Source organism: Elephantulus edwardii, unplaced genomic scaffold (assembly GCF_000299155.1).
Source record: "Elephantulus edwardii isolate Elephantulus edwardi_28Jun2011 unplaced genomic scaffold, EleEdw1.0 scaffold00429, whole genome shotgun sequence".
NCBI classification, from domain to species: domain Eukaryota; kingdom Metazoa; phylum Chordata; class Mammalia; order Macroscelidea; family Macroscelididae; genus Elephantulus; species Elephantulus edwardii.
Window position 1 is genome coordinate 1,048,081 of NW_006400179.1, and position 12,746 is coordinate 1,060,826.

At 38.4% G+C, this 12,746-nt stretch overlaps 1 protein-coding gene across 1 annotated transcript in view; it reads right to left on the reverse strand.

Annotated features, from left to right (window-relative positions):
- The window catches only part of LOC102852097 (protein tyrosine phosphatase domain-containing protein 1-like), a 49,796-nt gene extending 38,351 nt beyond the window's left edge, over positions 1 to 11,445 (reverse strand). The window contains 3 exon segments of the mRNA XM_006902569.1: positions 10,606 to 10,777; positions 11,219 to 11,258; positions 11,260 to 11,445. Coding sequence (XP_006902631.1) covers positions 10,606 to 10,777; positions 11,219 to 11,258; positions 11,260 to 11,445 — 398 coding nt within the window.
- Between the last annotated feature and the right edge of the window lie 1,301 nt (positions 11,446 to 12,746).

Genomic DNA, 12,746 nt, shown 5'->3' on the forward strand with positions numbered 1-12,746 from the left:
ATATGCTCTATGTGTGTCTCTCTGGTGTGTATGAATGAATGAACGTGTGTGTGTACTAGGAGTTCATGTGGGTGGGTGGAGGTATTGTGTGTGTGAGTTTTTGTGTGAGTGGGAGGGTGATGGTATGTGTGCATGTGTATGCCTGGAGTGTGTGTGTGTGGGGGGGGGGGGGAAGCTGGGCAGGGAGGGAAGTGCAGCAATGAATGAATGAAAATCCAGAATCTCTGTAAATGCTCATTAAAATTATTTAAAAAAATAAAGCTTAAGAAGAAAAAAAATTTATACAAATATGGCTGCAGATTTACAACATGATTATTATTCCAAGAAATTTAATCTTCTTAAAAACTCTAGAAAAAATTTTCATACAAAAGATTTGTAGATTCTAGCAACATGTTTTCAAGGTAACAGTATAAGGATTCCAAGATTAGTGACAATGAAGAAGGACAAAGGATGACATTTTTAGTGAACTATCTGTACTTACTTAAGGATTATCCTTAAGAACGATGCCTACACCTCATATATTTGGTGTAAGAATTAAATAGGATGCGGAAGTCAAGTCTTTCGCATAAATCCTAGCATGCAAAAATGAATAGATGATGAATTATTGCAATTTAGCAAAACATAAAGACTTCGGAATTAGGTGAGCCTGATAAATGGTAGCTTTTCTACTTTCAAATTACCTTGGGCTTCAATTTCCTCATCAATAAAATGACATTAGATGGACATACTTCTGAAGAGTTTTATCAAGATTCAAAGATTCATGATCTTTGTAATTACTTGCTATGTGTCAGAAAGGTGGACAACAACTAGGGATGATAGAGGGAGAATTGATGCCTTTGAGCTGTGGTGTTGGAGAAGAGTATTGCATATACCATGGACTGCTAATAAAATGAACAGGGAATAAAATGGAGACGGTGAAGCTGGGCTGTTCCTTGGAGGCAAGGATTCTGAAGCTTCATCTGACATACTTTAGACATGCTGCAAGGAGGGACCAGTTCTTGGAGAGAGACGTCATCCTTGGGAGGGTGGAAGGACAGTGCAGGAGAGGAAGAGCCTCAATGAGATGGGTTGATTCAGTGACTGGGGTAATGGGAGTAGGTGGGTCAGAGATAAAGAGATTGGCACAGGATAGAGCAGGGCGTAGAGCTGTTTTACTTAGGGTCACTATGAATGCTATATGTGACTCAACGACACATAACAACAACATGGTGACAAGTAACAAAACGTGCAAAGAGCTAGAGTTAGAAAATCAAGAGAAAAACATTTTCAGTATTTCTCAGGGTACAAGAACTGGAGAACAAATTCTAGCCCTTAGTAGCAATATAGAAGGATTCTATAAGCAAAATCTTGAATGATGCAGGAAGCAGCAAGAGGAAGAAACACATAGTTACTGTAGCAAAAATAATTAGTAGATACTTTCAAGAAGTAGCATATGACCAAGAACCAATGAAGGTAACAAAGGTAATGAAGGTAACAAAGTTCAACTGCACTGAAGGCATTAGCAAAAACTAAGGCCCAAGGACTGATGGAGTATCACTGACATGCTCCAACAAATAGATGCAGCCTTGGACATGTTCATTGCATTATGTCAAGAAATTTGGAAGACAGCTACTGGGCCAACTAATTGGAAGAGATCCATATTTGTTCCCATTCCTAAGAAAGGTAATCCAACAGAATGTGGAAATAACAGAACAGTATCACTAATATCACATTCAAGTAAAATCTTGCTGAAGATTATTAAAAACCAGCTATATATTGACAGAAAACTGTCCTAAATTAGAGTTTGATTCAGAAGAGGCTGTGGCAAGGGGGCTGTTGCACTGCTGATGTCAGACGGGTCTTTGCTGAAAGCAGAAAATAAGAGAGGGGTGCAAAATGGTGCTCTACTGATTTTGCAAAGACATGTGCCTGTGTGGAACATAACATATTATGGTTAACACTGAGGAGAACTGGAATACTAGAACACTTAATTTTGCTCATGTGAGGCCTACATCTACACCAAGAAGCAGTGGTCCAACAGAACAATGCATGGTTTAAAATCACAAAAGATGTGCATTAGGTTTCTCCATACCTGTTCAATGTATGTGCTAAGCAAATCATCTGAGAATCTAGACTATATCAAGAAGAATCAAGATTGGAGGAAGACTCATCAACAACCAATATTATGCAGATGAACGTGAAGAGTAATTGGAACACTTGCTACAGAAGATCAAAGACTACAGTCTTCCATATAGATTACATGTCCACATCAAGAAAACAAAATTTCTTACCATTGGACCAATACACAACGTCTTGGCAGATGGAGAAATGACTGAAATTGCCAACAATTTAATTTTACCTGGATCCACAATCAACACTTATGGTTATAGCAATCAAGAAATCAAATGATGGGCAAATTAACCAGACCAGCAAACCTGCCTCTCCACAGGAACCAAAATTTTACCTTAAGTCTATCCAACTTGAATTTCAAAACCATCTCAGAAACAGGGTTGAGGCCTTGAACACCAAAGTGAAGACCAAATTAGCTGTGAGAGGATATCAAGAATATTGTCCATGAAGAATGCAAAAGATCATTACAAAGGCAGAAGAGGAAGAAAAGACCAAGATAGATGCCAGATGAGACTCTGAATATTGCATTAGAGTGCTGAGAAGCCAAAGCTAATGGAAGAAATCAATCTCCTGTAGGGTCATAAAAAATATACAAAGCAGCCTGACGACAGACAATTCAAGCATCCTGAAGTTAAGGGGAAATTACTGAGTGTAAAGGCGGGCACAAAAGAAAGTGAAGGCATGAGTTGTGTGCCATTGACTTGGAACTGATCTATAGCTGAATCTCCAGTGGGTTATCAGAGGCAGTAAATGTCATGAGAGGAGATTATCCATTCTTCACCTGAAGCAATTGGTGGATTCAAGCTGTGTGGCTTTGGGAATGCAGTGCAGCTTCTTACTACTAGGCTCAAGTGTGAACCTGGAAACCAAGACCATAAAACAAGTCACGAAGGGCTCAGATTCCACAAAATTAGAAGGGGAGGGGGGGGAGAAAAAGAATCCTACTGACATTTCAGCAACTTCCTCAGAGAAGTCAGCAGGACCTCAGCTCCCGACTGCTAGCAGATGACCATCCCAGTGAACTTCCATCTACAAAGAAAGGAAGCTGAAGGTCCCACAGGAACAATTCCCTTTCTCCACAATAAGCAGGAGAGTGCCATTTTGAGCCCTGTGAGGAGATTCCTGAGCTCAATAAAACCATTTTGAATTTTCACATTGGAAAGGGGAGCATTCACATTGGAAAGGGGAGCAGAGGGTAGGAACTTGCTTATTTCCATCCTCAGAGAAAGAGCAGTATCTTTATATAAAAGCTGCACCCAAAACAACGAGATATCATCTTACCCTAGTAAGAATAGCAAAATTTAACAGAACAGCAAGCAAAAAATGCTGGCTAGGTTGTGAAGAAATTGGAACCCTTATTCACTGTTGGTGGGAGTATAAAATGGTGCAAGGTGGAAGGTGGTGTGGCGCTTTCTCAAAAAATTGCAAATAGAGATACCATTTGACCCAGCAATTCCACTACTGAGAATATACCACAAAGAGACCTTAACTGCCACCCAAGCAGATATATGCACACCCATGTTTATCATGGCTTTGTTCACAATAGCAAGGAGTTGAAAACACCCTAAGTGCCCACTAACAAACGAATGGATAGAGAAGCTGTGGTATACTCACACAATGGAATACTACACTACATTAAAAAACAAGGAACTCATGCAATATTATTCAAAATGGGTGGCCCTGGAGGACATTATGCTGAGTGAAATATCTCAGTCAAAAAAGGACAAATACTGCACAGTGCCACTGTTGTAAAACAGTACTGACATTAGGGTTGGGGGGAGACTGAGAAAGATGGGATAAATAATGTATACTGCATTAAACAGATGGGGGAGAAAACTGTTTAAAAGGGATATCTGTTGGGTGTTACCTTCTGTTGGAATAGGAACAAATATAGATCTCGTCCAGTCAATTGGCCAAGTGGTTGTCCTCTAGATTTCTTGGCACAACTTGGTGAGCTCATCTAGGGTAGCATCTACTAGTTGAAATATGTCAGTTGGTATGCCATCTATTCCTGAGGCCTAATTTTTTTGCCAATTCCTTCAAAGCAGCTTGAACTTCTTCCTTCATCACCATAGGCTCTTGCTCATATGTTGTTTCATGAAATTCTTCTGTGTCTGCCAATTCCTTTCGGTACAGTGACTCTGTATACTCTTTCCATCTTCTTTTAATACTTTCTGGATCATTTAATATTCTGCCCAAAGCATCTTTAAGTATAGCAACTTGAGGTTTGAATTTGTTCTTCAGTTCCTTGAGCTTAAGAAATGCTGAGCAAGTTTGGCCCTTTGGATTTTCTGACTCCAGCTCCTTGTACATTTCATTGTAATATTTTACTTTTTCTTCCTGTGCTACCTTTTAAAATCTTCTGTTCAGCTTGTTAGTATCTTGAATTCTTCCCTATCCTTTGGCTTTTCAGTGTTCTAGTGCAATACTCAGAGTCTCTTCTGATATCCATTTTGGTCTTCCTCCTTTGTCTTTGTAATGACCTTTTGCACTCTTCCTGGATGATACTCTTAATATCCTCCCACAACTCATCTGGTCTTCTCTCATTGATGTTCAAGTCCTCAAACCTGTTTCTGAGATGGTTCTGAAATTCAGGTGGGATAGACTCAAGGTCATATTGTGGTTCCCTTGGATTTGATTTAATTTTCCTTAGCTTCAGCTTGAACTTGCATATAAGTAGTTGGTGGTCTGTTCCACAATCAGCACCTGGCCTAGTTTTCACAGCTGATATTGAGCTTCTTCAGTGGTTCTTTCCACAGATGTAATTAATCTGATTCTCTATGCATACCATCAGGTGAAATCCATGTGTATAATCTGCATTTATGTTTCTTATAAAACGTATTTGCAATGAATAAGTTGTTGATTGTGCAAAATTCAATCTTTCTCTCTCCAGCTTCATTTCTGTCACCAAGTTCATGCTGTCCAACTACTGAACTTTCTTCTCTGTTCCCAACTTTTGCATTCCAGTCATCCATTATTATTAATGCATCTTGATTGCATGTTCGATCGATCTCTGCAAAAGTTGGTAGAAATCTTCTATTTCCTTTGGCAGAGAATCCCGGATTTAAAAAGATTGAAAATACTCAGAAATTCAGATAGCTGGCCCTGTGGTGAGATCTTGGAGGCTGTGGTTCCAGAAAGAGGAGACTGTACATCTTTTTCCTGCAGAGTGGTTGGTGGGTTTAAGATAATACTGCCTTTGGGTTTGTTTTTCCAGCTTCTTGCCACTGGTCCATCAGGGTCCTCCAAAGGCACAGTAATACAAGGAATCACTAAATGAAAAACAGACTCTGAAGCACAGAGAAGCCTCAGTAAACATAGTTGGGAATTCAGAAATTCATTGACCCAGTCAGTTTACTGTGTACCTAGGCAGAGATGCAAAGACTCTTTCCACCAATGGACAATAAAGAAAGGTAACAATTCACCAACCTTTCACTGGGCCTTTTCCTACACTACCCTCATCATCAACTCCACAACACACTAGACTAGAGTGCCCACATCTTTTATCAGAGTAAGGTTCATAACACATCCAACCTGTCCAGCATTAGATATCAACTATCACTAATGACCATTTACTTAACCAACAGAATTATACACACAACAAACAATTACTAAGAATATAACCCATTAGCCCATCATTTATTACACATGCATGCTAGAATATGAGAGATGAAAATAATCTACAATGTCACTACAATGCCCAGGAAACAGCAGATAATCACAAACTGCACAAAAGACCCAAGATACAACACAACAAAAAAGATAAAGCATTTCCCAGAGGAAGAAAGGCTGATGGAATTCTCTGAGAAATTCAGAATAAAAAGCAATGTTTTCACAGGATGCAGAAAAACATGAAGAAGGAATTCACAAGCTAACCTGTAGAAGAATAAAAAAAACTCCAACAACCCACCAATACAAGATAAAGTAGATAAAACCAAATGAATATCAGAAAAACAAGAAACTGCAATGAAGAATTTAAAAAAACTCAGAAGCTGGCAACATACTAGATGGACAGAATAACAGAAATGAAGAAATGGAACACAAAATCAGTGAAACAGAAGAGTCCTCGGCACTAATGAACTGGAGGAAAAAGCAAAAACAAGACTGAAGGAAAATGAACAAGAATTATATGGGATAAAATCAAGAAGAAGAACTCATGAGTAACTGGAATTCCAGAACAGGAAGAAGAAGGGGGAAAAAAGACATCGATAAAACTTTGGAAGAGTTACTGTAAGAAAATGTTCCAAGTATCATGACAAAATACACATCCAAGAAGCTGAGCAAACCCCAAACAGGATGGACCCAAGGCACAGCAGTCATAGTCTCTAAAATCAAAGACCAGAGGAGAATTCTGAAAGTAGTCCAATAAAAAAGAACTGCTTGTAAAGGAGACTTAGTAAGATTAAATGTTGATTATTAGAAGAAACTATGAGACAACGGAATGTCTCACAGAATGAGATGAAATATTAAAATTTCTGAAAGAAGACAACTGTCAAAAATCTTGTATCCAGCAAAACTATATGTCAAATGAGGCAGACAATTAGTACATTCTCAGAAAAGCAGAAACTAAGGGAATTAATGAAAACAAGATCCAACTGTGCAGGAAATACTAAACGATATCCTTCACACAGAGACAGCACAGAAAAGTAGATGGCTTAAAGTAACTAGCAACAACACAAGAAGAAACCCAACAAAATACAAAATGGTAGCAATAAAACCTTGCCACACTAATAATCACAAGGGATGTGAATGGTTTAAATGCACCAGTTAAGAGAAAAAGAGCAGCAAATTGGATAAAAACAAACCTCATCAGTCTCACCACTGGGACAACTGGCAGCATCATGATAAACAGTGAAGAGATGGAGACTGTTAAAATTTCAGCTTTCATGGCTCCACAATCAACACACTTGGTACCAGTAGCAAGGATATCAAAAGACTAATTGTACTAGGAAAGTCTGCTGACAGGGACCTCTCCAGAGTACTAAAGAGCAACAATGTCAGTCTAGAGACTAAGGTGCACCTAATCCATCCCGTGGTCTTCACAATTACTTGCTATGCATAGAGAGCTGGACAATGACTAAGGATCACAGAAGATGAATCGATGCCTTTGAGTTATGAACATACCATGGACTGCTAAGAGAACAAACAGGTCTGTTCTGGAGAGGGTGAAACCAGGCTGCTCCTTGGAGGCAAGGATTTTGAAGCTCAGTCTGACATACTTTGGACATATTGCAAGGAGAAGTTCTTAGAAAGGGACAGTATGCTTGGAAAGGTAGAGGGACAGTGCAAGAAAGGAAGAACCTCGACGAGATGGATTGACTCAGCAACTCGGGTAATGGGGGCAGGTGTGTCAGAGACATTGAAATTTCTCAAGATAGAGTAAGGTTCAGAGCTGTTGTACATAGGGTTGCTATGAGTTGGAGCTGAATCAACAGCACATAACAACAACAACAACGACATCAATATTTGTCTCTGAAGTTACCTGTATTGTAGGACAAAGACTAAAAAAATCAAAGGGTGAGGGAAAAATACACCAAATGAATGGCAACCTGTACCTCTGCAAAACAAAACAAAACAAACAAACAAAAAAAGCAGGAGAGGCAGTATTAATTTCTGATAAAAGATATTTCAGGGTAAAATCTAGCATAAGAGACAAGGAAGGACACTATATAATGCTTAAAGTGTAAACAGAAAAAGACATTAATTAATACCCATGCACCAAATGACACAGCTGCAAAATACATAAACATTAGCAGACTTGAAGACAGAAATAAACAATGCAACAGTAGTAGTTGTTGTTATTTGGGTTGTTATATATCAATCATAGTCGCCTTATGAAGAACAAATCTGCACCCTGTACTGTCTATCCTGTACCATCTTCATCATTTCTAACATTGCTGCAGTCACTGTGTCAAACCATCTCACTGAGGGTCTTCCTCTCTTTCACTGACCTTCCACTTTTCCTAGCATGGTGCCCCTTTCCAAGTTGTTGTTGAGTACAACTGAGTCAGAACTGACCCATAGCTGACCAACCAGTGGATTTTCAGAAGCAGTTAATCACATGGGAACATCCTTCTCTCGTGGAGAAGTGGGTGGATTCAAACCATGTACCTTTGGGACTGCAGTGTTGCTTCTTATCACTAGACCACCAGAGCTTCCTAAGAGTAGAGACTTCAATACAGTACTCACAATGAAAGACAAGATGACTAGAAATAAATTAAACAAATATGCAAAAGAACTAAACTACACAATTAACCAACTCGACCTCATAGGTCGACCAACAACTCGACTCAACAAAAGCTCAGTATATATTCTCTTTTTTTGTGTAGGCAACCCAGAAACTTGGGGGCCACGTGATCCATGATGCACTGGAAAATACTGGAAACATCCTGGAGGCTGAGGAAAGCACTGGAAGCATCCTGGAAGCTGAAGAAAGCACTAGACACACCCTGGAGGCTGATGGCGTGCATTACTACAGGATCAACTTTGACAAATACCATCTGGGTTATTCTAGAAAGGTTGGGATGAGACATTACCACCTGAAGAGGAATCAGGGCTTCTGCCCAATTGTCAATCTTGACAAATTATGGACCTTAGTCAGTGAGCAGACAAGGGCAAATGCTACCAAAAATAAGACTGCAGCTGTTCTCATCACTGATGTGGTTCAATAGGGCAACTACAAAGTTTGGGGAAGGGAAAGCTCCCAAAGCAACCAGTCATTGTGAAGGCCACATTCTTCAGCTGTGAAGATTAAGAGTGTTTGTGGGGGTTGGTGGTGGCAGCATCTGTGTTCTGGTGGCTTGAAGCTGAGTTAATTACATGGAGGTTGGTTAATTAAATGTTTTTCCCTTAAAAATATATATTCTTCTTTAGTGTGCATGTAAGATTCCCCAGAATAGACTATATGCTAGGTCACAAAGCAAGCCTTGATACATTAAAAACCAATGAAATACTCCAAAACATCTTCTCTGATCACAATTACAAATTACGAATTAGAATCAACAAGAGATAAAAGATAAAGGAGAAAAAACCCATACAAGTGGGGCTGAATAACACATTGATAATTACTGGGAAATGTTGTTTTTTTGTGTCACTGAGTTGGAACCGACCCATAGGTGACCCTCCAGTGGGTTTTTAGAGGCAGCATATTGCACAGGAAGAGGTGCTTATCCATCTCCCACAGAGTAGCTGGTGGATTTGAACCCCTTGCCTTTGGAATTGCAGTGGAGCTTCCTACCACTAGATCACCAGAGTTTGCACATAGTAATAAAAGAAGACATAGAAAATGATGACAAAATTTCTTGAAACAAATGAGAATGAAAACAGAACACATCAAAATCTCTGGGATACAGCAAAAGATGAAGAGGTCAGTTAATAGCAATAAGCAAGCATATCAAAAAGGAAGAGCTAAAATCAACTATTTAACCTAAACTCTCTAACAAACAGAAAAAGAACAGCAAAGAAATTCTGTAATCTTTAGAAGAAAGGAAAGTATACATATCAAGGCAGAAATAAATGGAACAGAAAACAGAAAAAGAGTTAGAATTGAAATTATACACTGGACCAGGAGTTGCTTCTTTGAAAGGGCCATAAAAATTGACAAATCATTGGAAAACCTAACAAAAGACATAAATTGAAAATAAATGGGTGAAGTCACACAGAACCAACCAAAACAAAATGGATAATAACAGAATATTAAGAAAAGCTATACTCTAACAAGTTTTAGATCTGTTGTTCATAGGGTTGTTATTAGTTGATTAGTTGTAATTTTCTTGAGGGCCTTTAACAACAACAGTAACAAGACAAAAGTGAGGCAAAAAGTTTACCTGCTGTAAACAAAAAATACTTATTTTGTACTTCCTTAAATTTAAAGTTGATCATTCTTATTATTTCTAAAATTTCAAAATGTATGAATTATCTAATTATATATTTCTTTAAGATACTACATACATATTGTATCACTTAATTTCAAAGAGAAAACAAAAACAAACCTATGGGGTTGGTTTATTTCCATTTTAAAGGATAAAAAAAACTGAAGTGTAGAATGTTTATAAGAGTAGCTAAGAAAAAAAAAAAAGAGTAGCTAAGGGTGAATCAAGGAGGCTCTGATGGCCTAGTTGCCCTGCCAACACAAAAGCAGTTTGAATCCACAGGCTGCTCCACATTCTCCTTCCTCTGAAAACCCTCTGGATGATAAGCTTTGAGTTGGTTCCAATTTGATGATAAATAAGAATAGGATCACACAACTCCTAAAGTGACAAGATATTCTGACTTCAAAATTTCCTCTTTCTTTCACATTTCTCTGAATCTCAGCATCAGAAACATTTTCGTGGCTTAGTGGTAAGGAGTTGCAATGCCAAACCAAAGGGTGTGGTTTGAATACACCAACTTCTCCATGAGAGAAAGATGGAAGTCTCCTCCTTCGCAATTTATAGTACCGAATTGGTTCTGATTTAATGGTACACAACAAGAAGGATGACTGGCAGGACCAATTACCAAGATGAGTAGACTCCCTTAATGGCTTGCTGCTGTTCACTCCAGCGGGTGGGGTTTTCATACTTGCAGGCTCTACCACCACATGCCATGGAACAGGCCATGTGTCCAGGAATGACATGTCGTAAACGTTCCCCTACTTTTGTGTACTTTGGCATTGGACGCTCTACATTTCCTAGAAAACAAGGAAAGGAAGAGTCAAAATGTCACTCTCCAAACAAAATACAACTTCTATTTTATCTCAGGAATTTAGATGATAAGCTGTGTTAAATCTTCTCATAAAGAGAAAGATCATTTCTTTATCATCAAGTAAATACTTTTTTAACAAAAAAGTATTTGCATGAAATAATCTTCATACATTTTAGCAGCAATGAAGAGAAACTAACTGTAGAAGCAGTTCTTTTACAAGCAACATTTTTAATAAAAAACCCCCCAAAATATTAGATCATTTTATCTCCTATTATACATTCACTAAAATGCTTAGCATAAAAGACCAGAAGTGCATTATACTTATTTAATTACCAAAGTTTATTAAGGTGTAAACACAGCACAATCTGCTCACATTCCTGAAATTTTATTATAATGGTGTGCAGCGTATAAGAAGGAAAAGCTTTACTTTTTTCCCCAGGCAAAACTGGCTTTTCTTCTGCACAGCTGAAGAGAGGCCACAGCCACCACCACTCGGAAAGAGGATGGGGACACCATCTTGGCCACGGAGCTGCTGTGCTGCTGCTGTTGCCTCCGCTGTAGCCACAAGTGTGTTTCTGAAGCAGACAGCTTTTGGCCCTGGAAAAAAGTACTTAGTGCATTCACCACAGATAGCCTCCTGGGTGGATCCTGCATGTTTCTTTGGTCTCCAAGGAAGAATAGCTAGAGGCAAAGAGAACGCAACCCCTAGCCTGCTCAGAGAAGTTACACAGAGATTTTGCATTCTGCTTTATGAGCTAACAGTTATTCAGGATAGGCTGATTCGTTTCCATGGTGACAAAGAAACCACTGTTTCCCACTAAGATCTGTGGAAGCAAAATTCTGTATCAATGGATTGTGTTATAAACAAAGTGTTCAAATATAGGCAATAATAATTTGTATTTTATATTGGTTATTCCTCAATTGAGATTAATCTTATTTTGTTTCCTTTTTCTTGCCTGTTAAACAATATTCTTTATTATGTATTATTAAGTTCTAATTTCTATAAATGTTCTACTTTCCCAAATATAGCTCTCCCTTGGCATCCCCCTGAGCTTATTTTGTTTCTTAATGTAAAAAATATAACTACTCGATTATTTCTCAACATATTGTAATAAATTTATGACACATATACAACTCCTTACACACATATTAAGATTTAAGTTCTAATACTTTGGGGATAACAATCTCTACTCTGGAAGAAGGTTGTTAAAAACTGATAAGGGCAATAAAGGGGGATATGCTTTATAATACTTATTAAAAGATGACGCAATTGTTCATAATGAAAACGAGTTTTTCTTGATAGAAAGACACACTGGAAGAGAACAAATAAAGACATCTGTAAGGCCTGATATATTAACCAGAATATATGTCTTTTCTTATTTTTATTTACAGAATATGAAAAATCCAATTTTTGATTATACTTTGAATGGATGGTTAGAGCAGCCATATAGCTAAAAACAAAACCAAAAAACCCAGAGAGCAAAAAACCAACCAGACCAAAAACCCCCAAATACCAAAAAACCCCAACCCAAAACCAAAAGTCTAATTCTTCATTTTGATGCTGACTATGGAGAAAAAGCAGCTTACAAGCAGAGACACATGAAGAAAATTCACTAAGCATGGCATTTTTAAAACCAAATGGGGGGTAGTAGCAACTTGAGGATAAGAAACCAGGAAGTTGGGCAAGCACCCACTGCATGCACTGTCTACATCTTCCCCTGCTAATGTTTTTTTTTCCAGTTGATAAACTGTTTCTTTTTTTTTTAATATTTTTTTTTATTGGGACAAACATATTGGGGGTACAAGGAGGTGAGCATTGGGGGCAGAAGGGTGAGGATGGGCCAGGATGCAGTTGCAGAGCTGCGCAGTTTGGTCGGTGGGGGGAGCAGGTGAAGGAAATGATGAGGGTCCAGTGGGGACCAGATGCTACAGAGGAATGACAAGCATTTTCCAAT